The 23,864-nt window shown below is 52.1% G+C and overlaps 2 protein-coding genes across 3 annotated transcripts in view; one reads left to right on the forward strand and one right to left on the reverse strand.

The window, feature by feature from the left end:
* The window catches only part of KYAT1 (kynurenine aminotransferase 1), a 32,869-nt gene extending 19,965 nt beyond the window's left edge, over window positions 1-12,904 (reverse strand). Inside the window, exon 1 of the mRNA XM_034663737.1 lies at window positions 12,644-12,904. Coding sequence (XP_034519628.1) covers window positions 12,644-12,652 — 9 coding nt within the window. The 5' untranslated portion in view covers window positions 12,653-12,904. The remainder of the gene's footprint in view (window positions 1-12,643) is intronic.
* Window positions 12,905-12,983: 79 nt separating this feature from the next.
* LRRC8A (leucine rich repeat containing 8 VRAC subunit A) overlaps window positions 12,984-23,864 on the forward strand; it is a 27,140-nt gene continuing 16,259 nt past the window's right edge. Inside the window, exons 1-2 of one of the 2 annotated variants that reach the window (XM_002915194.4) lie at window positions 12,984-13,112; window positions 16,331-16,437. The gene's annotated coding sequence lies outside the window, so the exon portion shown is untranslated. The remainder of the gene's footprint in view (window positions 13,113-16,330; window positions 16,438-23,864) is intronic. The other variant, XM_034664642.1, reaches the window with a different exon arrangement.

Genomic DNA, 23,864 nt, shown 5'->3' on the forward strand with positions numbered 1-23,864 from the left:
AATAATGATGACTGTATAATAATGAATCCAGCCTGGATGATAGTCCCTTATACCACTTGGTTGTAAAATATAATTTCTACTGGGGTGCCTGGGTGGCTCAATTAAGCATCTGACTTGATTTCGGCTCAGGTCATGATCTCAAGGTCATGAGATCGAGCCCTGCGCTGTTAGTCTGCGCTTAGCATGGAACCTGCTTAAGATTCTCTCTCTCTGGGGCGCCTGGGTGGCTCAGTCTGCGGCTCAGGGCGTGATCCCAGGGTGCTGGGATCAAGCCCTGCATCGGGCTCCCTGCTCAGTGGGAAGCCTGCTTCTTCCTCTCCCACTCCCCCTGCTTGTATTCCCTCTCTCACTGGCTGTCTCTCTCTCTGTCAAATAAATAAATAAAATCTTAAAAAAAAAAAGATTCTCTCTCTCCCTCTGCCCCTCCCCCAAATATATATATATATATGCATATCTATATATGACACTTTGACTTTTTTTAATGGAGAAAGGGGCCCGCCCATGAAAGTAAGACTATGATCTTGAACGTAGGTAAATTGTGTGTGGTTATGATATCGTGTAAATGTGGGCAGTTGCCCTTGAGCATATGCACACGTCTCTGTGTCTATGAGCATGCGGGTTTCCATAAATCTGAAGGGGAGGAAGAAGCCATTGGGGGGTCCCAGCAGAGGGCAGGAAGGGCACAGGTGGCCCTGCGGGTTGTGCTCATCCAGGAACACCAGCAGGTGTCCAGGTAGTGCCCTGGAGAAGGACGGGGCCTGGGGGCTTGTTGTTCCGGAAGCTGCCAGCAGGGGGCGCGCGGAACCAGCTCTGTCTAGATTTCTGGCTAAGCTGACCTTGGAACCCCACACATTTGGGCACAGGGCGACTTTTGCGCCTCCACAGGAGGCTGTGGCTTCACCTCACAGAGGAGAGGCACAGCAGGGAGGGTGCTGGTCCCGGCCTACGGTGAGGTGGGACTGCTGGCCTTCCAGACCAGAGTCCTCCGACTGCCTGGGCGGACCCAGGGACCTCACAGGCACCTCTTTCACAGGCACCCCGGGGTGGGGGGGTCCACAGGCTGCCTTTCCCAAAGCCACACACACCTCAGCTCCCCATGCCTCACCCGTCAACTTCTGGGAAACAGGTCTTTCCTGGCCAACTGCCCTATAGCCCTGAGGTCTGTCCTAAGGGTAATGACAGTGGACTTTTAATTACTTCACACTTTCTCTGTGCCAGGCAGCCTGCCAGCACTATACAGGTTCTATCACTTTATTATTTTTTTAATATTTTTTTAATTATATTATGTTAGTCACCATACAGTACATCCCTGGTTTCTGATGTAAAGTTCGATGATTCATTAGTTGCGTATAACGCCCAGTGCACCATGCAATACGTGCCCTCCTTACTACCCATCACCAGCCTATCCCATTCCCCCACCCCCCTCCCCTCTGAAGCCCTCAGTTTGTTTCTCAGAGTCCATAGGTTCTATCACTTTAAAACCTATGAGACAGGTGCCTGGGGGGCTCAGTGGGTTAAGCGTCTGCCTTCAGCTCAGGTCATGATCCCTGGGTCCTCGGATTGAGCCCCGATATCGATATCGGGCTCCCTGCTCAGCGGGAAGCCTGCTTCTCCCTCTCCCACTCCCCCTGCTTGTGTTCCCTCTCTTGCTGTCTCTCTGTCAAATAAATAAATAAAATCTTTTTAAAAAAATAAACTCAGGACTCTGATTTTTCAAAGCCCATACTCACTGCCACTGTGTGACAAGGGGAGGCTTTGAGCAGTGACATCAGGGTCCCTTGGGTCAGATTTCTACTTTCAGAAAGAAGCACAGATGGGGGGGGCGCCTGGGTGACTCAGTCCGTTAAGCATCTACCTTCAGCTCAGGCCATGACCCCAGGGTCCTGGGATCCAGCCAAGCTCCATGTCAGGCTCCCTGCTCAGTGGGGACAATGGGGAGTCTGCTCCTCACTCTTCCTCTCCCTCTGACCCTCCCCCCACTCTGCCCCACTCATATTCTCTCTCTGTCTCAAATAAATAAAATAAAATCTTAAAAAAAAAAGAAAGGAAAGAAAGAAAGAAAGAAAGAAAGAAAGAAAGAAAGAAAGAAAGAAAAGAAAGAAAGAAAGAAAAGAAAGAAAGAAACACAGACAGACGGATACTCAATGGCAGATACTCAATGGGAAATAAGGGATTTTGGTCCAGTCACTCACATTTTATGGATGGAGATACTGACGACCAGGGAGGGGAAATGACCAGCCCAGATTCCACCAGGACATGGTCACCTGAGTCACAGCCCTGGCATTTTTCTCATCCCAGGAGGCTGGCTCTTCCAACGGACATTATGCACCAGACAGAGAGTAAGCTGCTACATAAACTTTTGTTGAGTGAGAGAACGGATGTCTATTGCTCCCACCAGACAGTGGGCTTGGTCAGTGAACTTGGTCAGACCGTGAGCTTCGTCAGAATGAGAATGAGGACTCTCCTCTGTTCATCTTTTTATCATCACCACCTGGCTCCGGGCCCGCCACATAGTAGATGCATATCTTTTCATTGCTTCAGCAAATATTTATTGAACTTCCGTTATACACTATGCCTATGTCCTATGCCACCAGGTTTATAACGGTGAATAGGATACCTTCCTTTTCTTCAAGGAGTGCACCGTCTAATGAAGGAGACAAGTAATGAGGCCATTTTAATTTAGCATGAGCCTCAATATACAAACAGTTCTTATAAATCAATAACAACAGACCAACATCTCAATAGAACAAAAAGTGGGCAAGAGCTATAAATTCACACAAAAAGAAAATAGTCAATAAACTTGAAAGGATACTGAACCTTACTCATAATTAACAAAATGCAAATTAAAATGAAACACTATTCTCTGCCTCTCAGAAAGGTAGAAAAGAAGATGATTGAGACTCACCAAATTAATACTACCATGCACTAAGAGGTTATAATCCATGATCCGGGAAACACCAAGTTAGAGAGTGTTCACTGGTGTAACTTTTGGAGGGCAACTTCACAATAACAAGATACATTACTCTTTGACTTCAGAGATACTTCTTCTCTCTAGAAATTTATCTTACAGGAACATTCACACATATACACAAAGGGATATACCCTCCGGATGATCAATGCCGCATTGTGTGTGAGACAAAAAACCTAGAGACAATCCAGTGTTCATCAACTGGGGGCTGGTTCACTATATTACGAGTTATTCATGCAATGAGTAAGATTGAGATTGCCCTTAGCATTCTAGCATGGAGAGATGTATAGGTTACACGAAAAAGGCAGGTTGATTTCAAAGCTGACTACAACACTGCAGTAAGCAAAACAGTGCCGTATTGGCAGAGACACACAGACCACTTGAATAGAATAGAGAGCTCAGAAATAAACCCAAACATCTACGGTCAATTGATTTTTTAAAAAAATATATGTCTTTTTTTTTTTAAGATTTTATTTATTTATTTGACAGAGAGAGAGACCACACACAGGCAGAGAGGCAGGCAGAGGGAGAGGGAGAAGCAGGCTCCCCGCTGAGCAGAGAGCCTGACGTGGGGCTCGATCCCAGGACCTTCGGATCACGACCTGGGCCAAAGGCAGTCACTTAACCGACTGAGCCACCCAGGTGTCCCCATATGTCTTTTTTGTTAAAGTCATCTCCACACCCAACGAGTGGTTTGAACTCAGGACCCTGAGATCAAGAGTTGCCTGCTCCACTGACTGAGCCAGCCAGGAGCCCTGGTGAATTGATTTTGACAAGGGTGCCAAAATGATTCGATGGTGGAAGAAATAGTCTTTTCAACAAATATGCTAGGACAGCTGGGTAGCCATATACAAAAGAATGGAGCTGGGCCTCCATCTCACCCCATCCACAAAAATTGACTTGAAATAATCAATGACCTTGATCACATTCTAGATAATATCCTCTGATGCATGAATTTTAATTTGTATGAAGTCCAAACACAGAATTACCTTACAACCCGGCAATTTCCCTCCTGGGTATATACCGAAAAGAAATGAAAATCCACGTGCACACAGACACTCATACACGGATGTTCACAGCAACGTTATTCGTAATTGTCAAGAGGTAGAAAAAACTCTACGTGTCCATCAATGGGTGAGTAAGTTGTGGTATCCACACAATGGAACAAGGGACATACCAATCCATTCTACAACTTGGCTGCACTATGGAAACATTACACTGAGGGACAGAAGCCAGACACAGGGGGTCACATAGTGTATGGTTCCTTTCATGTGATACATCCAGAAGAGGCAAATCCTTACAGTCAGAAGAAGGTTAGTAGTTACCAGGAGACGGGAGGGAAAATGAGGAGTGATTATTTAATGGGCAAGGGTGCTTCTCTGCGGTATCGAGAAAGTTCTGAAACTAGAGGTGAACACCGTAAATGCCACTGACTTGTACGCCTTAGAACACTTGAATGGGTGTTATGTGAATTTCACCTCGATTTTTAAATTGTATGGTAATAAAAAAACAGCTGGTTGAAAAACAATATAACCCCAGTTGCCTTTTTTAAATCGCAGAGCGGCCGGTACGTATGTGATCGTGTGTTACGTACTCACACACGGGCAGTCCTCACACCCAGCTACAGTGCGGGACTGTAAAAACGGCCATGTAAGCTGAGATCATTCAAAGAGAAGTTAATAATTAGTGGGACAAATTATGATTGTTGCTGTCAAACATTAAAAACTCTCTAATGGTTTGTTACAAATGTACAGGGAAATGGAAAAAAAAGTAAAACTAAAAATAATAAATTCAGTAGTTATTAAATTACTAACGTCATTTAAATTAGAAACATTAAGAATTAAAGTGTTTTAGGGGCGCCTGGGTAGCGCAGTCGTTAAGCGTCTGCCTTCGGCTCAGGGTGTGATCTTGGTGTTCCGGGATCGAGTCCCACATCGGGCTCCTCCGCTGGGAGTCTGCTTCTTCCTCTCCCACTCCCCCTGCTTGTGTTCCCTCTCTCACTGGCTGTCTCTGTGTCACATAAATAAACAAAATCTTAAAAAAAAAAGAAAGTGTTTTAGAAAGTTTTAAAGAAAGAAAGTTTTCTTTCTTTATAAAAATAAATCAATGTGGGGGGGCGCCTGGGTGGCTCAGTCGGTGAAGCATCTGACTCTTGATTTCGGCTCAGGTGACGATCTCAGGGCTGTGGGGCTGGCTCCATGCTCAGCAGGGAGTCTGCTGGAGATTCTTTCTCCCTCTCCCTCTGAACCCCCTGCTTGTGCATGCACGGGTGCTCTCTCTTACTCTCAAATAAATAAACGAATCTTCAAAATTACATGTATCAATGGGGCGCCTGGCTGGCTCAGTCAGTAGAGTGTGCAACTTTTGATCTTGGGGTCATGAGTTCGAGCCTCACATTGGGCATGGAGCCTACTTTAAAAAAAAAAAGTATCAAGGATGATCTTTTGGGTAGATCTCCAAAGGAAATGAAATCACTATCTCGAAGAGATATCTGTACTCCCATGTTCATTGCAGCATTATTCACAAGAGCCAAGATCTGGAAACATCCTACATGTTCCTTGATGGGTGGATGGATGGATAAGGAAAATGTGGTCTGCGTACGTACACAATGGAATGTTATTCAGCCTTAAAAAAGAAGGAACGCCTGCCATTTGCTACCACATGAATGAATCTGGAGGGTGTAATGCCTGGTGAAATAAACAGAAATAAACCAGACAAAGACAAATACTGTGAGCTGTCATTTCTATGTGGGATCTAAAAAGAAAAAAAAAAAGTTGAACTCCTAGAAACAGAGTAGGCGGATGGTTGCTGGGGCCACTGGGTGAGGGGAATGGGGAGAGATTGATAAAAGGGTACGAACTTCATTATAAGATGAAGAAGTTCTGAGGACCTAGCCTGGAGATGGGGACTCTAGGAGATAATACTGTCTTGTGGAATTTAAATCTGCTAGGAGAGTAGATCTTCCACGTTCTCACACTCACACAAGGTAGGTCTGTGAGGTGAGGGATGTGTTAATTAACTGATGGTGGGAGTCACTTTGCAACCTCTACATATATCAAAGCATCACGCTGTGCACTTTAAATTTTTTTGTTTTTTTAGAGAGGGAGGGAGAGAGAATCTCAAGCAGCCTCCAGGCCCGACGTGGGGCTTGAACTCACGACCCTGAAATCATGAGCTGAGCTGAAACCAAGTTGGACACTTCATCGACTGAGCCACCCAGGTATCCCCTCATCACGTGGGGGAAAATTATCCAGAGTAGTGTGAACAGTGCTTGCTTCCTTCTAGTTGCATAATTTAGGATAGGGAACAAAGCATCTTTTCCCAGCATTGATGAGTTAACCTGCTTCTTTCTGAGTTTACATCAACTTCGAACGCTTCATGTCTTATCAATGTTGTGAAATATATCTGCGTGTCCCTTTGATGTGACTCTTTGCTTGGCAGCCCTTCCTCTGGGACACCTTCATCCTTTTGGTTAGAACCACGTGCGTCACGTACGTTGGTCAATCTACCTGCACTAAGTTTCTCCGGCTGTGTATCTGGTTTCTGGAACAGCAGAGGACTGCGCTGTCAACATTGCCCACAGCCAGGCTTTCTTTCATCACTCCGCTTACGTTCCATGCACATTTCCCATTCTGTCTTACCGCTCTGCATTTCTTTGCAGTGCTTTCGTCTTTGGGGGCCAATGCCCTCTTCTGATGATCCATTTTTGTAGCCTGTTGCATGGGTTTATCACTGGGAGGCAGGAGACAACACAACCCATTCTAAGCTTCGGTGTCTGTGTGTGAACGGAATAGAATGCACGGTGACCAATCACTGACAGGCTTTGAAAGAAGTGACGTGATTAGTCACCAGAGCACAAAGCACATGTGCTATTTCCATAGCGATTCGTGGACTAAAGAGTAGCAGAGTTCACACTTGGTGCAATTACTCATAGTTAACAGAACGTCGCAGCTGGAATTGGAACCGTGTTGTTGAGGAACGGGTGTTACTGAGCTGGACCTTGGTGCCTGAAACTCGTTCTGCTGTGCAAAGCAAGGGCTGCTTGATTATGTATTAGGTTGTCTCCAGGGACACTGCTAAATTATTAATAGTGGCTTCCTCTGGGATGGGGCTGGGGTCTTATAAACTTCAATACTTTTTTTTTTTTCCCCCGAGGCTGTGCAGCTCTGGAATCAGATCTTGGACTGACGTCATGTACTAGTTGGGTGACTTTTGGCAAATTATTAAAGCTTTCTTTTTTTCTTTAGATTTTATTTTACTTCTTTGAGACAGTGAGAAAAGAGGACAAGCCGGGGAGGGGGCAGAGAGAGAGGGGCAGGCAGACTCCCTCCTGAGCAGGGAGCCTGATAAGAGGCTCGATCCCAGGACCCTGAGATCCTGACCTGAGCCGAAGGCGGATGCTTCACCGACTGAGCCACCCAGGTGCCCCAAATTATTAAAGTTTCTGAGAATCATCTCTGACGCAGAATAATGATAGCACCCGCCTCATTGAGTTGTCGTGAGAAGTCAGTGAGAGGACACAGGAAAATCACTTGGCGTAGTGCCCGGTAAAGAGTCAGTGTTCCACGAACACCATCCACGTTATTGTTATTCCTCCAATATTAGTTGGAGAATAAGTATTGCAGTGAGGGCAGCAAGGGAGCCAGTCCTGCCTGGAGGGGGGGGGCAGAAATGCACCAGATGACCTTGAGGACACCTTCAGGGTAGCTCCCCAGGCACCTAAGGTCTCAGGCTTCCTTACTGCCAGGCCAGGGGCCAGCTGCCAGGGGTTAGTGCCCTGCCTAAACACATGCCTCCATCAGCCATGGCAGCCACTGGGTCACCTTCTTGGCCAGCAGGTGAATGACCCCTAAGGAAATGCCTCAGTGACCAAGCCTCTGGTGGCTGATGTCAATTACACCTCCCGCCGGGCCAACCTCTCCAAGGAGCTTGTCCTGATACCCGATCCAAAGCCTCGTTACCTGGCCTTTGGAGCTGACCTGAACGCGGACTCTGTAGCTTCCACACTCCCTCCTCTTCCGAACATACAAATCCTTTGTTTTTGTTTTTAATTATTTTTATCATTATTTTTTTAGAGATCGGTAGAGAAGGGGGGTGGGACAGCAGAGGGAGAGGCACAGAGAATCTTAGCAGGCTGCACGCCCAGCCCGGAGCCTGATGCCGGGCTCTAGTGGCTCCAGCTCACATTCCCGAGTTCATGACCTGAGGTGAAATCAAGAGTTAATTGACTGAGCCAGGCAGGTGTCCCTTTTTTATTTTTATTTTTTTAATTTTTTAAAAAAGATTTTATTTATTCATTTGACAGAGATAGAGACAGCCAGCGAGAGAGGGAACACAAGCAGGGGGAGTGGGAGAGGAAGAAGCAGGCTCCCAGTGGAGGAGCCCGATGTGGGAGTTGATCCCAGAACGCTGGGATCATGCCCTGAGCCGAAGGCAGATGCTTAACGACTGAGCCACCCAGGTGCCCCGATTTTTTTAATTTTTATTTTTTTAAGATTTTATTTATTTATTTGGTAGAGAGAGCGCGCACAAGCAGGGGGAGCGGCAGGCAGAGAGGGAGGGAGAAACAGACTCCCTGCTGAGCAGGGAACCCGATGCGATGCGGGACTGAATCCCAGGACCCGCAAGATCATGACCTGAGCCGAAGGCAGACGCCTAACCGACTGAGCGAACAAGGCATCCCCCTGCCTCTTTTATTTTTTAAGTAGCTCCATGCCCAATGTAGGGCTTGAACTCGTCACCCTGGGATCAAGAGTTGCACGTTCTACCACCTGGGCCAGCCAGGCACCCCTTGCTTGCTTTTGGATAGACATCTGTGCCCCTGCCTGGCATGCCCCCCAGTCCTATCTCCCTACCAGGGCGCAGTCCCAGCTCCTCCTCCTCTCTGGCTCTGTGTCCACCTGGGCCTTCCTCTGAAGTCAGATTGTACATCTGATCCCTGTGCTGAGTTCCCTAATCTTCAAAACAACCTACTAGGAAGGCATTATCATCCCTATTTTGCTCAGAGGAGAACAAACAAAGCTCACTTAGCTGAGAGCCTGAGTTGGGATTCAAATCCTGGTTTGCCAGTTCCCAACAGTCCAGAGGCTTTCCCCGAACATCCCTCTTTCAGGAGGTGGGTGCTACCACCTCTATCAGCTCCCCTGCCTGCAGACCAGCGGCCCTTGGGGACTGGAGCCATGCCCCTTCCACCCCACATGGCAGCTTTTGAGGGCAGGCAAGGGAATCTCGGCGTTGCCGCCTAGCCCCATGCCATCGAAGCCAATTCTATGCAATATGGAGAGCTGGTTTTAGTGTTTCTTAGAAGGGGCACACTTGGTATTTGGGGTGAGTCAGTTCTCTACTGGGCAGATCTATCTGGTGTCTGGAAGGATGTTTAGTATCCCCTGGGCTCAAAATGTCAGGTGCCCCCAGTTATGGAGAAGACACAAACCATACTGCCTTTGGAGAAGGGGCCCGGGGAGGGGAGGACCATGCCCAGGCAAGACCAGCCTGTTACACGAACAATCCCCAAAATGAAAGCTCGGATGTGGCTAGAACGGTCCCAAGCTCCACTCTGAACCAGCTATGGGATCTTGGTTGCGCCATGCTGAGAGCTCTCTAGGCTCAGCTTGTCTGTCCAAGGGGTAACCAACAATGCAGTCATTCACAGAAAGCATTCAGCATAGGCCCTGGCCCATGGAACCTGTCAAGAAGAAGCCGTTAACACGGGGCACCAGGGTGGCTCGGCCGGTGGAGTGCGTCTGCCTTTGGCTCAGGTCATGATCTCAGGGTCCTGGGATCAGCCCTGTATTGGGCTCTCTGCTCAGCGGGGAGCCTGCTTCTCCCTTTCCCTCTGCCTCTCCCCTGCTTATGCTTGTTCTCTCTAAATAAATAAAAAATCTTAAAAAAAAAAAAAGGTGTTAAGATTTAAACCTATATAGGAAAGTCTCTTGCCAGATAATGAATCCTGATTTTTCCTTCTCTTTTTTTTTTTCTTTCTTTCTTTTCTCAGTCTAAACAGAGAGTCCCTATAAGACAATTGTTTCCTAAAAACTTGTTGAGTCAATGGTTCTGCCCCAAGGAAGAAGACAGCTTGTCTGGAGAGATCTAGGAAGCACAGTGACTTACACCTTGTTTCCCTTGACTCTGGAATCAGCAAAGGAGAGAAATGACTTGTGGAGCCCAGACTGCAGGTTTTGGGGGGGGGCGTGAGTGTAGACGCTGAGTGAGACACACAGTAGGCAGCCCACTCCTTACTCCTCCTGGCACAGGATCCAGATCCAAAATTGAAATCTCACTCTTTAAGACAGTTTTGCACATGGGGGAAAATATATATACATTTATATGCTTAATGCCCGGCAAGAACATTAAAGAGAGTCCAATCGGTTTTACAGAAACTAAGGCTCAGAGCAGGGAAATGACTTACCCAAAGTCAAAGTCCCAGAAAAGCACAAAAGGACCTCAGCTGCAAATCCAAAGCTTATACCATTGTCCAGGAATGAGGAAGTAGGATGAGCATTTGCTAATTTTTCCAAGGAATTGGCAGTGCCATCTGGGAGTGGGATACTGCCCCAGGTCTGTTGGGACAGGACTGGCAGTGATTCCTCTCCCACTGTAGCTGGAGCAACTTTGACCTGCTGGCCAACGAGCTGGGGGAGGGAGGGGTCACGCCTAACTGGATGTCCCGGCACCCGGGAACCTGAGAACCCATGTGAGCATAAACAGCAGGAAACACAGGAGCTGCCAGCACTGACGCCTCCATTCACAAGGGCAGAGTTCCTGTTTGAGCAAGTTGGCTGCCAATCTGGAGGGGGAAGGAATTCAGGGGCGGGGGTGGGGGTGTCCAGGTGGGAGGTGAGCGTGTCAGTAAAGAAGTTCCTCCATGCTATTCACTTTCCTGTGTTCCTTTGTCACCCCCACCTGGATTATACAATCGGGAAGTCCTGCTCTTTGGAGTAGGCGCAAAAGTGAAGCGTGGACGGAGGGTGGAAAGCCACAGATGTTGGCGGGTGGAAAGCCACAGATGTTGGCATGGGAAGGCATTCTCCAGGAAGGAGGGATTCATGCAGATGCCGGACTGAAACATTTCTAACCTGCATGGTCTCTGATCACGTCAGTTACCTTGAGGTATGAGCACACCTCTGCTTGGGTCTCCAGCCTCATCATTCTTCCTTCTAGGTATCCTTCATGTTTTTCAGACACAGATGTGAAGTTATCTACTTTGAGAAGCCGTCTCTGACTCCCCCTGGGCTGAGTCAGATTCTCTTCTTACTGTGCTCCCAAGGGCTGAGCTTCTGCCCGCCACAGAGCTCATCAGAGACGCTAACTGCTGGGTTGTCCGTCACCCTCACTAGACTTCAGGGACAGGAACTATGTGTCTGTCCTGTTCTCCATCAGATCCTCAACCTCTGGCAGCTCAACTAGGACCGGAGGTGTCCCAAAGCATTAATGCAGATGATCCCTGGAGGCCGAGGGAGACCCAGGAGCCCAGCAATCTCTCTGTTTGAGGGGAAGTAAGGCCTCATGGGGGCCTCCTTTGGGCAACTTTCTGAATGACTCTGTGCTTCACTTACTGATCTGTAAAATGGGGCTCATCTGCACACAAAGCCCAAAGTAGGACACGTGGGGCACCAGTGGCAGTTGTGGTCATGCTTGTTAGTTCTGTAGGTGGGGACGTGGAGGCTCAGGGAGGGATGTGTCAGGTTCACAGTTTCGAGGCTGGAAAGGGGCAAGCCTTGGACTCTAGTATGGGCTCTGGCCTCCAGTGTTCCTCTCTTCATTCTACACTTCGTGTTGTCTCCAGTCTGTGCTACATGTTCAGCCAATAAACGGTTACTTCGATACCAGCTGTGTGCCAGACCCCACGCTGGGTGTCACGTGGTTGATAACAAAAACCTTCTCAGTGGGAAGTAGGATAAGGAGACCCTGGCCATTACTGTAAAACCCTCCAGGGCTCAAATTCCAGCTTCTCCCCTTCCTGGCCAAGAGGTATTACTGAAGTCCCTAACCTCTGAGCGAGAGGGGGAAAATCAGACCTCCCAGCAGGAGGGGGAACCCAGGCGGTAGCTCTAGTCTTGATGGTGCAAGCCCTTCTATCTTCATCATCTTATTTAAAAAAATAAATTCTCCCCCCTTGCCCGGGTACCCAGGACTCCAGTTCTCCTGTCCAAGGCCACCACACTTAAGCACTTCTTGTGCATCTTACCAGACAGCTGGTGCGCACACCCGCAGACACGCACACTCTCACACACGTTCTTTTCCACAAACTGTAGCGACGATCAACGCAGCTCTTTTGCCCCTTCCTTTTTTTCATCTAAGGTATCTTGGAAGTCGTTCCACGTTAGTGCATATTGAACATTTTTCGTTCTAATGGCTGCACAGCATTCCACTGTATGGATTATTTCCTAACGTGGTTGCCGTTACTACTGTCACTGTGGGAACTGCGAGGACTCGGGCTCCGCTTAGCGGTGTCCCGGTTCCAGCCCCGGCTCTGCTCATAAATGGCCAAGCTACCTTGGGCTTCTTCCTCCCCAGGATACTGTCGCGGGGGATAGGGGTGCGGGATGTGAGTGCAGAGAGCACAGCCTGGCGGGTCCCAGCATCCGAGTGCGGGTCAGCGTCAAGCGCGCGCAATCTATCCCCGCGGGCGGCTCCAGGCTGGGTTAAGATTTCGGCGCAGCCACTCCGCCGTACCAGCAGCATCAAACGCAGCGAGTATTCTGGCACAAATGAACTCGGAGCCGGCCACCAGGTCCTCCGGCCTCGGCGCCCGGCCTCAGGGCAGCAACGCGCAGGCACCAGCTACTCACCCCCGCCTCGGTGGCTTCACCTCTCCGTCCCCCAGCTCACCCCGAAGGTTACAGCCGTCCCTGCCCCTTTAAGGGGGCCGAGCTTGGTCTCCGCTACTTCCGCCCCAAACCAACATGGCGCTACCAGGGAGCCGAAGATGTGAAGGCGCGAAGAGAACGCCCATCAAAAAGATGGCGACGCCCTAGCCGCCGCGCTCGCGCCTGTGGTGACGTCACTTCCGGGGCGGAGGAGGCTGAGTGGTGCAGTGAGGGACAAACAAAAGGAGGCGCCGGAGGGGTGCAGTGGCCGGCGGCGGGACGGAGCGGCGGGGGCGCGGGGCTGCCTGCTGGGCTGCGGGACCGGGCGGGACCAGGTGAGTGGGTGGGGCGGGGAAAGGGGCGCGAGCTGTCACTTCTCGAAACCCACTCCTACACGCCCCCGGCCAGCTGCCTGCCCCGGGCGCCTCAGGCAGCTCGGGCTCTGCCCACCGCGGCTGGCTCCCTGGGGGCCTCCCGAGGCAGCTCAGTTTGGCCTACCTCCTGGCTCCCCCGTACTCCAGGTCTCCGGGGCCCCACCCTCTCCCCGGTGCCGCGGCGCGCGAACCCCCTCCCAGGCACCCCAGTGCCTCCCTGCGCTCTACATACCGGGAGTTTCCGCCTGGGCTCCCCCAGGTCCGCTTGTCATCCCCTGGGTTCCCCCAGATCCTAACCCCTACACGCACACACTCCCCACTTCCTAGAGGTTCCACCTGGGAGCCTCTCCTTGGCAAGTTTTTTGGTTCCCCCCCCCCCCCCCCCCCNCCCCCGTTTTCAAAGGTTTCCCCTGTTCTCTTCTCCTGGGCTCCTGGCTCCCTCCACTTCCTTTGGACCCCTCCCTCCTCTTGATCCGGCGGGAACAGTACCCTGACTTGGGGACAGGATCCCTGGCTAAGATCTTGGGGCCCGTGCGTACTGCGGGTTCCCCGGAAGACCGGTTCAGGGTCTGAGGCCCCAGGCCCTGCCCATGTCCTGTGCATCCATATGGGCCTGAGAGCCAGATCTGATGAGGTCCGGGCTGGAGACCCAGCAAAGTTGGTTCCCAGGCCGAAGGAGCATAGCCAGGGTGGTTGGGGTTCAGGATGATTCTGTGTCTTTCGTTGACTGCTTTTCCCCCTTGGTTTGGACTGGAGTGAACCAAGATTGGGCTGGTGCTCAGCTGGTACAGCTACAGACTGCCTTTTTTGGGAAGGAGGAGAGATGGTTGGGGGGTGCCCGACACCCTTCTGATTAGGACTTGGCTGGAAGGGTGGGGCTGACCACGCTCCCCTGATGCTTCTTCCTCGGCTCTATCCCAGGAAGCCTTTTGAGGATGAGGTGTGAGGATGAGGAGGGAGAGTGCTTGTGAGGCAAAGGGAATTTGGGCCTAAATTGTGGAGGAGGGATTTGGTGGAGCTGAAAGGCTCCCATGGGCCTCACCCACCTTTTCCATTAGGAGTTTCTTTAACCTCTCTGTGTAGACAGACCGGCAGGCAGACAGACTGGAAGGAGGAGGAGGGGGAGTGCTGTTGGTGATCTTTCCTGTGGAGGGGATGGGGGAGTGGGAGTTTGTTCAGAGGGACTGGGCAGTGCCCACGGCTCAGTCACACTGGCATTGCCTTCATGAAGGTCAAGTCTTCCTCTGGCTTGTGAGGGGAGGCAAGGACAGATGACTTGTGCTGGCGGACTGGAGAGATGCTGGGGCATGAATGACTGGCATCTGCCTTCCTGTCTTCCCAGTCTTAGAGGTGCTTTGGGGTCTGGTCTAGTGCCCCCTGCCTTCCAGGGTACAGAGCAGGGGCCCCAGCAATATTTGTGACTCCCCTCCCCCCCAACTCTGTGATGTGCTTTTGTACTCCATCTCTTGGACACATGCAGTAGGAAGCAGTTTCCCCTGCGAATTTTGAGTGACCCTTCTGGGCAGAGGGGGCTCCTGAGGATTGCCCTATTGGGTCAGAACTTGGGGAAATGACTGAGCCTTGGGTTGCTGCCTGGCTTGGGCTGGACCTCACCTGTAAGAGCTGGAGGGAAGGGGTCAGCCTCGTTCCTGACTCCCTCTCCTGAGAGTGCAGGTGATTCCAGGTTTTCACATGGGGACACTGAGGCACAGGTTAATGGTCTAAGACCTCACGAGGAGTCAGGTGGGATGGATGTGGGGCCCTAGAGCCCAGCACACCATCTCTCCATCCCTTGATCCTTCAATCATTTGTCCATTCATCCATTTAGCCATTCTTTAGTAAGTACCTGGCCTGGACCAGAAATGATGCAAGAGAATACAGCCCCTGGCCTCCTCTGAGCTGCAAGCTGGGAGGAGAGGCCGGCAGGAAAACATTGACATGGTAATAATAGAAATATTACAGAGCAGAAGGCATTAGCTCTGGGTGAATATGTTGGGGGTGGTCAGTGTGCATTTCCTGGAAGAGGGAGGACTAGAAGAATCAGTGACAGGGCGTCCGGTGGCCTGAGTTCTGGTTCAGGCTGTGCCATGGGCAGGTGACTGGGCTGCCCATCCTCAGTGGATACCCCGTCCTTGAGGAGCGCGGGGTGGGGGTAGAGCCTGGCTCAGTGGCCTCTGTGCCTTCACAGCTCTAGGTGCTTTCCTGCTAGTTGCCGGCGCCCTGTGTGGGTTTGCTGGGTTATTGACCTATCTCTCCTCCAGGCTGGGGACCGTCTTCCGCTTCTTTCCTCCCAGCACGATGCCTAGCACTGAATAGGTGCTTGAAATGCTCCCGGGTACACGGGTACACGTGGTTAAAAGGCTCCACAGTCCCTCCCAGAGCCATTCAGGTCCCTTTGTCTGCCTGTACACTCCCTGCCTGCACTCCCTCCTTCCTCTTAACTCCTGCTTATCCTTTTGCCTGTCCCGGTATACCATACCGACTCCTGGTGGTTCAGATACTCCCCGCCCCTCACCCCTACTGTGTTCTGATCACACTTCTGTCCCCACCCTGCTGACTTGTCCTTTTCCATCTTGTGAATGGTTCCGAGCAGAGTGCCTGGGATGTGGTAGATGCTTCCTAAATGTTCCCTGACCAATAGGTGCTGTTTGGATTTTGTGTTTGAGTCGAACTTGTGTGCCTGGGCTGAGGCTTTGTCTTCGCCTGGACCCGACTTGCCCCACCGCGGCCCCTGTCCCCACCACCACCCACCTCCAGTCCGACATCTAGCCAGACTGAACCACTCAGCATTGTCTAGATGTCACGTTCTCTCCCTTCCAGGCAAACTTGTGCTGTTCCTTCTGCCTGGAATACTTTTTCTCCAGCTTCTGCTCTTCCTCAGCAGTCAACTCAGGCAACACCTTTTCCTGGGAGCCTTCTCTCACCCCACTGGTCTGGGTCTAGTGCTTCTCCTGTGTTCCCATAGCTGCCAGGGACCCCCAGCAGAGCCCTGGGCTCCCCACAGCCAACGGTAATTGGTGACTCGGCCTCTCCCAGTACCCTGTCTGGTTCTTTCTTGTCACCCCAAGAGCCCAGCCCAGGGCCTGGCACCGAGCAAGTGCTCAGAAAATGTTGGCAGCACAGCGGGTAACTCTGGCGGTCACACATCCCGGCTGACAGTAGCTCTCACTTCCTCGTAGGGAGGCAGCTTCCATGGAGCGAGAGGAATGCCAAGACCCTGCCCAGACAGACGGGGGCCAGCCTCAGGACCGACAGCCAGCACGCAGATAGCAGAGCTGTGCACAGGGTAAGGACGGGGCCCCTCTCCCTCCAGGCCAGCCTCCAGTCAGGTGCCTCCCTCAGCTGAGGGGCCAAAGGGCAGTGTCTCCAGCTCTGCAGTCCTTCGCTCTTCTTCCTGTAGATCCAGGGCGTCGGGCAAAGGTGGCAGGAGACAGAATGCTTCTTCCTTCTCCCGACTCAGTGGCCGGCTGAGGAGGATGTGGCTGCTGGACTTCAGATGCTAGCGTTAAGTTTCCTTATGAATCCCGGTGCTTTTCTCTCTCAGCGCAGATCTTGTGAGTCTGGGTTGTTAACCAGACCGTCTTGTGACCACACTTCCCAAGGTGTGTTCCATGGAACACCAGTTTCTGTGGCCGCAGTGGTTGGATAACCCTGGGAAACAAGTTGTCCCTGCTGCAGGACTTCTCAGCCTGGACTGCGTCGAAGGGAGCACAAGGTGGCTTGGAGAGAGAGCCTCGGAGAGGGAGCCAGCACGTTGTGTGTTCCCACACTTATTTGATCATGGGGACTGGGGTTCCTTGGCCTGTACTTTGGAAACCGGTTCCCACAGGCAGGAGAGTGTACTGGTTAAGGACCCAGACTTCATAGACCGGGGTTTGAGTCCTTGCTGTCATGTGTTCAGTGAGGGGCTGTGGGCTGGTCACCCTACCTCTCTGAGCCTCAGTTTCCTTAGCTGTAAAGAGATGATCATTTTAGCACCTTACCTCCCTGTACGGTATTTTGAAGGTGAAATATATTGATAGAGGGAAGGCACTTAACAGAGGATGTCCCAGGACGTGTTCTGGAACCTGAGCGGCCTTGGGTGGACTACTTTATAATTTATAAAACACATCCTTATCGATGATTTCCTCTGACCATTTGAGGAAGCTCAGGCAGTGGCCTTGGTCCCTCGTTTACAGATGTGGAAACTGAGGTTCAGAGGGAGGAAGCAGCTTGCCCAAGGGTTCAGGAAGGAAGGAGGGATGTGGGACTGGAACCAGATCCTAGACTCCCGGGTCAGGGTCCTTTGTTCTGTGCCTGAGGCCTCCCTGCATCCTCCTGTCACCTCGGCTTTTGGGTAAGGAAGACCTGGCCCTCCCCAGCTTGGATTTTTAAAGAAATAGTAATTTTTTTTTTTTGGATAATTAACCAACATAGTTGCATGTTCGCTGTAGGTTTTTATAGTGTTTTGATTTTGATGTCATGGAAAGCGAAAGTCTCCTGTGATCCCCATCTCCAGAGATATGAATGGGGAGGAGTGTATGATTCACATGTGTTATTACTATTTGCTTATTTTTCCCATGTCAAATCTTGTTAGGGCTGCTGGTTCACAGTTTGCTCCCGTTTCATTTCCTGGCCCCCCCCAAGACCTCTTTCCCAGGCAAGGGGGGATCTGTGTGAGTCCTGTCGGTTGGCACACCCCTGTTGCTCCCCTCCTCACCATTCCGGGGTTCAGAGCTGTCTGTGAAGGCATTTACAGCAGCACAGAGGGGGGTTAGGAAGTGCCTGGTGTGTGATTTTGTTGACTCTCCTGTTTATTGGGACAAGGTCAGCAAACCCCAGCCCTGCCTTGCTGGAGTTTCCTGTTGGTTTTGAGGAACTCTGCCTCCCGGAGAGGAGAGGGGAGGCCTGCCTGGGCTGAGGTCTCTCCGGCCGGGGATGAGCAGGAAGCAGCAGGTCCTACTTATCTGAGATCAGAATTCCTCCTCCATGCCAGGGACAGCTTGGAGGGAACGGCATGGGCCGGCCTGAGAAGTTTCAGCCTCTGCTGTCTGCCTAGGGCAGGGGCCAGGTTGGGGGTTGGGAGGGACACGCATGAGTTGCTGCGTGGCCTGAGTATGGCCCTGACTAATTTACCCCGGCCATTCCCCGGGGGAAGTCTTAGTCCCTTTGGAATGCTCCTTTCAGGTTTCGTCTCGTCGTTTCGTTTCTTTTCTTTTCTTTTCTTTTCTTTTCTTTTCTTTTCTTTTCTTTTCTTTTCTCTTTTCTTTTCTTTTCTTTTCTTTTTTAAGATTTTATTTTTAAGTCATCTCTACACCCAACGTGGGGCTCGAACTCACAACCCCAAGATCAGGAGTCACACGCTGCACCAACTGAGCCAGCCAGCAACCCCTCTCCTTTCAGGTTTTTTTTTTTTTTTCTTAAGATTTTTTATTTATTCATTTGAGGGAGAGCGAGAGCATGAGCAGGTGGAGGGAGGGGCCAAGGGAGAGGGAGAAGCAGACTCCCCGCTGAGCAAGGAGTCCGATGGGTGGGGGCTCGATCCCAGGACCCCAGCCAGGCGCCCCCTGTGTTCAGGTTTTAACCTTGAAGGTAGGCGGGTGAGGAGAAGGCTGGGTCTAAAGATGCTCTGTTGGGGCAGGAGGGATTTCAGGCCTGGCAGCCTGGTTTTGCGGCCTGGCAGGGTCGAGCTGGAAATGAGGCGTCCTTACCTGGTGGCCTTGTCGGGCTCACTGGCCTGACCGTCTTCCTCACTTGTGTTTCTTCCTCTTGTTCTTTCCCCGCAGTCTCGTTTTCTTCTCGCTCGAGACACTTCTGGCCCCAGGAGTTGGCCTCTCCACCTTCTCCCTCCTCCTAGCAGCAGGGCCTTCGTGTCCCCGGTCGTCCACAGTGGCCACGGTCCGAACCCCGGGCAGGCAGTGCACCGGGTCACCGCGTGCACATAGCAGCTCTCCTCTGCGAGGTGCTTCCACTGTGTTACAGGCTCAAGGCCAAGGCTCGGAGGGACGAGGGCTCTTGCCGTGGGTGGCAAAGGTGGGACTTGAACGCGATCTGTTTGCCTTGCCAGCCTCTGCTTTTTCTACTCCACCTTCCGTTTTTCTTCTTCTCCAGGTTCTCAGGCTCAGAGGCACTTTAGAGCGGCCCGGGGGCTTGCGTACAGTGCTGAGTTCCCTGGGACCCCCACCACACAACTGCAGAGTCCAAGCCGGGAATGGGGGTGGGGGCAGGAATCTGCATTTTGGGGATGCTCCCAGTCTGGCGCGAGGCTGGCGGTCCACAGACTGTGGCAGGAGACGCTGAGCAGGGCGATGCTTTCAGCCCTGGTCCCCGCCTCTGGCCAAGGCGTCCCTGTGATCAGCCCTTGGTGTAGAAGCAGGGCCGAGCTCCCCTCAGGACTGGGGGTTCTAGTGACTTCCCAGGACGTGCGGGGGGTTAACCGTCCCTCTTCAAGGATGTGTGGGACTGAGGTTTCTAGAACGGCTTTCACTCCCAGCCACAAACATCCCCTGTTCTCTTTCCCAGTGCGTTCCTACCGCATCTCGTAGCAAGTTCTATGTTTAACTGTCTCTTGAGGGCCTAAAACCTCAAAATTAAATGGACTGCTGCCATATCGCCTGTCCGGAGTGACATTCCACTGGAGGAAAAGTGGCTGTAAAATTCCACAGTCCTCACGTGCCACCTGGACACCCTCAGTGGTGCCGCCACCAAACTCACGCCCTCTGACAGGGTCAGCTGTTGGCAGACGTGCTGACCGGGGGTTGGGCACATGGGGATCCCGCCCTTCCCCCCCCCGCCGGCACCTTGCATCACGATCTCTGGGGCAGCCCCCCTCCAGCCCAGAGAGCTGGGCCACAGGCAGCTTCCTTTGGCCTCAGTCCCAGTCCCCTGGGGTCTCAGTAGCTGTGTCTGCAGCCTCCCATGGGTGCTCCTGCCCGCATTCCGTAACTGGTCTGGGCACGCAGTGCTGGTGCTCATAGCAGACCGAAGCCCCTCTGCCCCCAGGGGCCAGATGTGGTGCCTGGCTTTGGGCCCAGACCCAACAGAGTGGGGCTCCCTTCTTGAGTCTCCTTAAAACTATTCTCGAGATACCAGAGGCATCTGGTAGGGTTCCCTACGGAGGCCTTGATTCCACGTGCCCCTCAGGAAAAGGGAGTCTTGTTCTAGGAAGTATTTCTGGGGTTCTGGGTGCTCAGGTAGGGAGACCTGCTTGCCTTCGAGGCAGATTGCACAGTAGAAAGTCAGCCCTGTGGGGATCTGTCCCACTACCTTCTAGCTCTGTGGCCTTGGGCGGGTCACTTAACCCCCCTCCCATAAAGGGACTGGTGAAACCAGCTGTAACAATAACGGCAGCTACCATCGTAGTCTTAAATACGTGGCAGGCACTGGGCCAGAGCATTCTGCGGACTCCGTGGTTCAGTCCTCACTACAAGCCATGAATCATTTTACAGACGAGGAAACCAGAGCCTTGGGAGGTAAGATGACTTTCCCAAGGTCACCCAGTGGTGAAGTGACAGGGAGCTGGGGCACAGGAAGTGCTGGGTACAAGGTTGGCCCGTTGTCCTTGTCAGTAGCTGGGGGCTCTAATGGCAGCCTGGTGGAGCGAGGCGGCGGCTTGGGCCTCCAGCCTGGACTGCTGCTCCATGAGCTTGGCTTGGGAGCCGCAGGTGGGTGTCCCTTACCTGTCACCCTTCACCCCGTAAGGTAGGCCACAGCCTTGCAAGATTGCATGAGGACGGACCTGTTTGGGAGGCCCAGCCCAAGTGTGAGAGGAGTTTGCAAATGAAACATGTGGCTTCCCCCTCCTGCCCTGACTGTCTCCCCTCTTCCTTTCCCGGGAAGTGAGGGTGTGCCTTTCTCTGCGGGACGAGTGCCAAGCCAGGCAGTGCCCCCAGCCCGGTGCTGACTCACCCCAAGTGGGTGTGGGGGCCTAGAGGGCAATGGCCTGCTCTTGAGCGGGTGTGGGCTGTGTGCAGCCGATGACGAGGTGAGCCCTTTCCTCCCACTCCTGGCTCTGGGACCCGAGGAGGCCCGGGGGTGCTGACTGAGGAGCAGATGCACAGGCCCGGAGCCCTTCTGGGACAGGGCCACTGGCCGGCTGTCTTCCTCAAGCCTCTGGGGATGGCCCTTCCCCCTTCCCTGGGAGAGCGTTGGAGGGACAGACAGCCTTCCCAAGTGTGGTGCAAGGAGGGGCACCAGCCTCCTGCTTCCCCTCTTGCCTGGGAAGCTTGCCCAGCATCTCTGTTTGGGCTTTAACAAAAGGCTCTCTGTGCCCTGTGTACCCGCAACCCAGCCTGCCTGCCATGGCCCGAGTGTGAAAGCCAAAGGCCTGCAGTCTGCCGTGGGGGCTGGAGCATGCCTGGGTGGTCCCCCTCTGGGCTGGAGTGGGCAGCGGGTCATTTCTTTGACTCCCTTCCCCGTCTGGAAGAAGCATCAGAGGGAAATGAACCACGTCGAGGGATACCTAAGGGGTGGTTCTGAGAGCACATCGCCACCAGTGTACCTCCATCCTTTCCTGGGGTCCTGAGCCCGGCAGGCGCTCCAGAAGTTCAAGGCTCTTGAGTGTGGCCTGTGTGACGGGTCAGGTCCTGGAGGGCTCTGGGTGGTCTGGCCTGTGCTTGCAGGTGCCTGTCCTGTGGCTTAGCCCTCACCCAGGTGTCTTCCCCCACTGAGCCCCGGGAGAGTTTTCTGCGGTGGCAGGTGGGTTGTAACCATCGCACACTTTCCTCTGGGTCGCAGGCAGGATACATCATGTCATTTAAATAGTCACAATAAGCCTCTGAGGTAGGTTTGGGTCTGAGCTTACCCAGCCTGGGCACTGCTTCCCTCCAGTGAGGACGGTGCCCTGTGGAGTGTCTGTCACCTGGGTGGGGCAGGCAGGGCGGGCTAACCTTCTCCTAACACAGTAGATGGCAGGTCCTTCTCGTAAACTTTTACGATCCTTGGAAACCGCACGGTGAGAAAAGTCTTTTCTCCCCAGGTATTTTTCCTACTCGTGGAAGTACCACATTTAAATGACAGAAGAGTGTGTAGTATAGACAACCTTCTACAATCTGATCCACCGCATACTTAACTACCTGGAGTTCTATGTATAGCTTTCCAGATTTTTCTGTGCATACGGTAATAAGTTACTGATACAGTTTTTTTTTTTAAAGAAGAATGAGATCATGCTTCTCTTTTCCTAATTTTGTTAAATTGCGGTAAGATACACAAAACTTGAAAATTACCATCTTAGCCATTTCAAGTGTCGCTGCAGTGGCATTAATGCCGTCCGGTCGAGGGGCAGCCACCCCTGATCTCCAGACTTTGTGTTCATCTTGCAAACCTGAAACTCTGTACCCATTAAACACTAGCCCCGCNCCATAACGCCGGGATCACGCCCTGAGCTGAAGGCAGACGCCCAACCGCTGTGCCACCCAGGCGCCCCTGATACAGTTTTTTTTTAAAGAAGAATGAGATCATGCTTCTCTTTTCCTAATTTTGTTAAATTGCGGTAAGATACACAAAACTTGAAAATTACCATCTTAGCCATTTCAAGTGTCGCTGCAGTGGCATTAATGCCGTCCGGTCGAGGGGCAGCCACCCCTGATCTCCAGACTTTGTGTTCATCTTGCAAACCTGAAACTCTGTACCCATTAAACACTAGCCCCGCCCTGGGTGGCACAGCGGTTGAGCGACTGCCTTCGGCTCAGGGCGTGATCCCGGCGTTGTGGGATTGAGCCCCACATCAGGCTCCTCTGCTGTGAGCCTGCTTCTTCCTCTCCCACTCCCCCTGCTTGTGTTCCCTCTCTCGCTGGCTGTCTCTATCTCTGTCGAATGAATAAATAAAATCTTNTCTTGCAAACCTGAAACTCTGTACCCATTAAACACTAGCCCCGCGCCCTCCCCTCCCCCAGCCCCTGGCACCCATCCTTCTACTTTCTGTGTTTATGAATGTGACTGCTTACCTCATACGAGTGGATTCCTGGCAGCATTTGTCCTTTCGTGAGTGGCTTCTTTTCATGGAGCATGTGTTTTCTCGACTGGACAGCATCTTTTATTTATTTATTTATTTTTTTAAATATCCCTTTGGACATCTTTTGGGTCCCTGTATCCAGAGATAGGAGGTAGGGAGCACTATTCTTATTTGAAAGTTGTAAAAACGGAGCCTGGGGTTAATAATTGGCCCGGGGTCATGGAAGGATTTCAGGCGAGAGCTGGCTTTGAACCTGTGTCTTCGCAGCTCCAAAGCTCTTGCTCTTTGCCCTCCCCGAGATCTGCCTGCCACCAAGGGGAAGATAGGGGCTCCCCGGGTTGCTTCTCTGACCACCCCCCACCCAGGTGCAGGGATACTCCAACCTCGCCATTGGAACCCGGCCGCCTTCTCCCCACCTGTGTGTGCCGTGCTGTGGAAAGGGTCTGGCTGCCTCCTACCGACCTGGGCAGCTCCCTGGGGGCAGGGCAGCACCAGGCAGGGGTGGACCGCCTTCTGCCAGATCCTCAGAGACCAGCGGTGCTGCTGGGCCGGTCAGGAGCAGGCCAGTTGGAAGGAGGAGCTGAATTTGCTGCCCTGGCAATGGGTCCGGACCTACTGCCTCCATCTGAGCCTGGCAGGTGTGAGGACCGGAGAGAAGACCTGCCAGGAGGGGTAGAAACAGATGATTATTTTGATAAATTTTGTATGAAATTGTTTAAGCACACAGAAAAGGTTGAAACCAGAGCAGATATCTCTGTATCCAGGGCTCAGCTTTGTCAGAC

Source organism: Ailuropoda melanoleuca, chromosome 7 (assembly GCF_002007445.2).
Source record: "Ailuropoda melanoleuca isolate Jingjing chromosome 7, ASM200744v2, whole genome shotgun sequence".
Classification (NCBI taxonomy): Eukaryota; Metazoa; Chordata; class Mammalia; order Carnivora; family Ursidae; genus Ailuropoda; species Ailuropoda melanoleuca.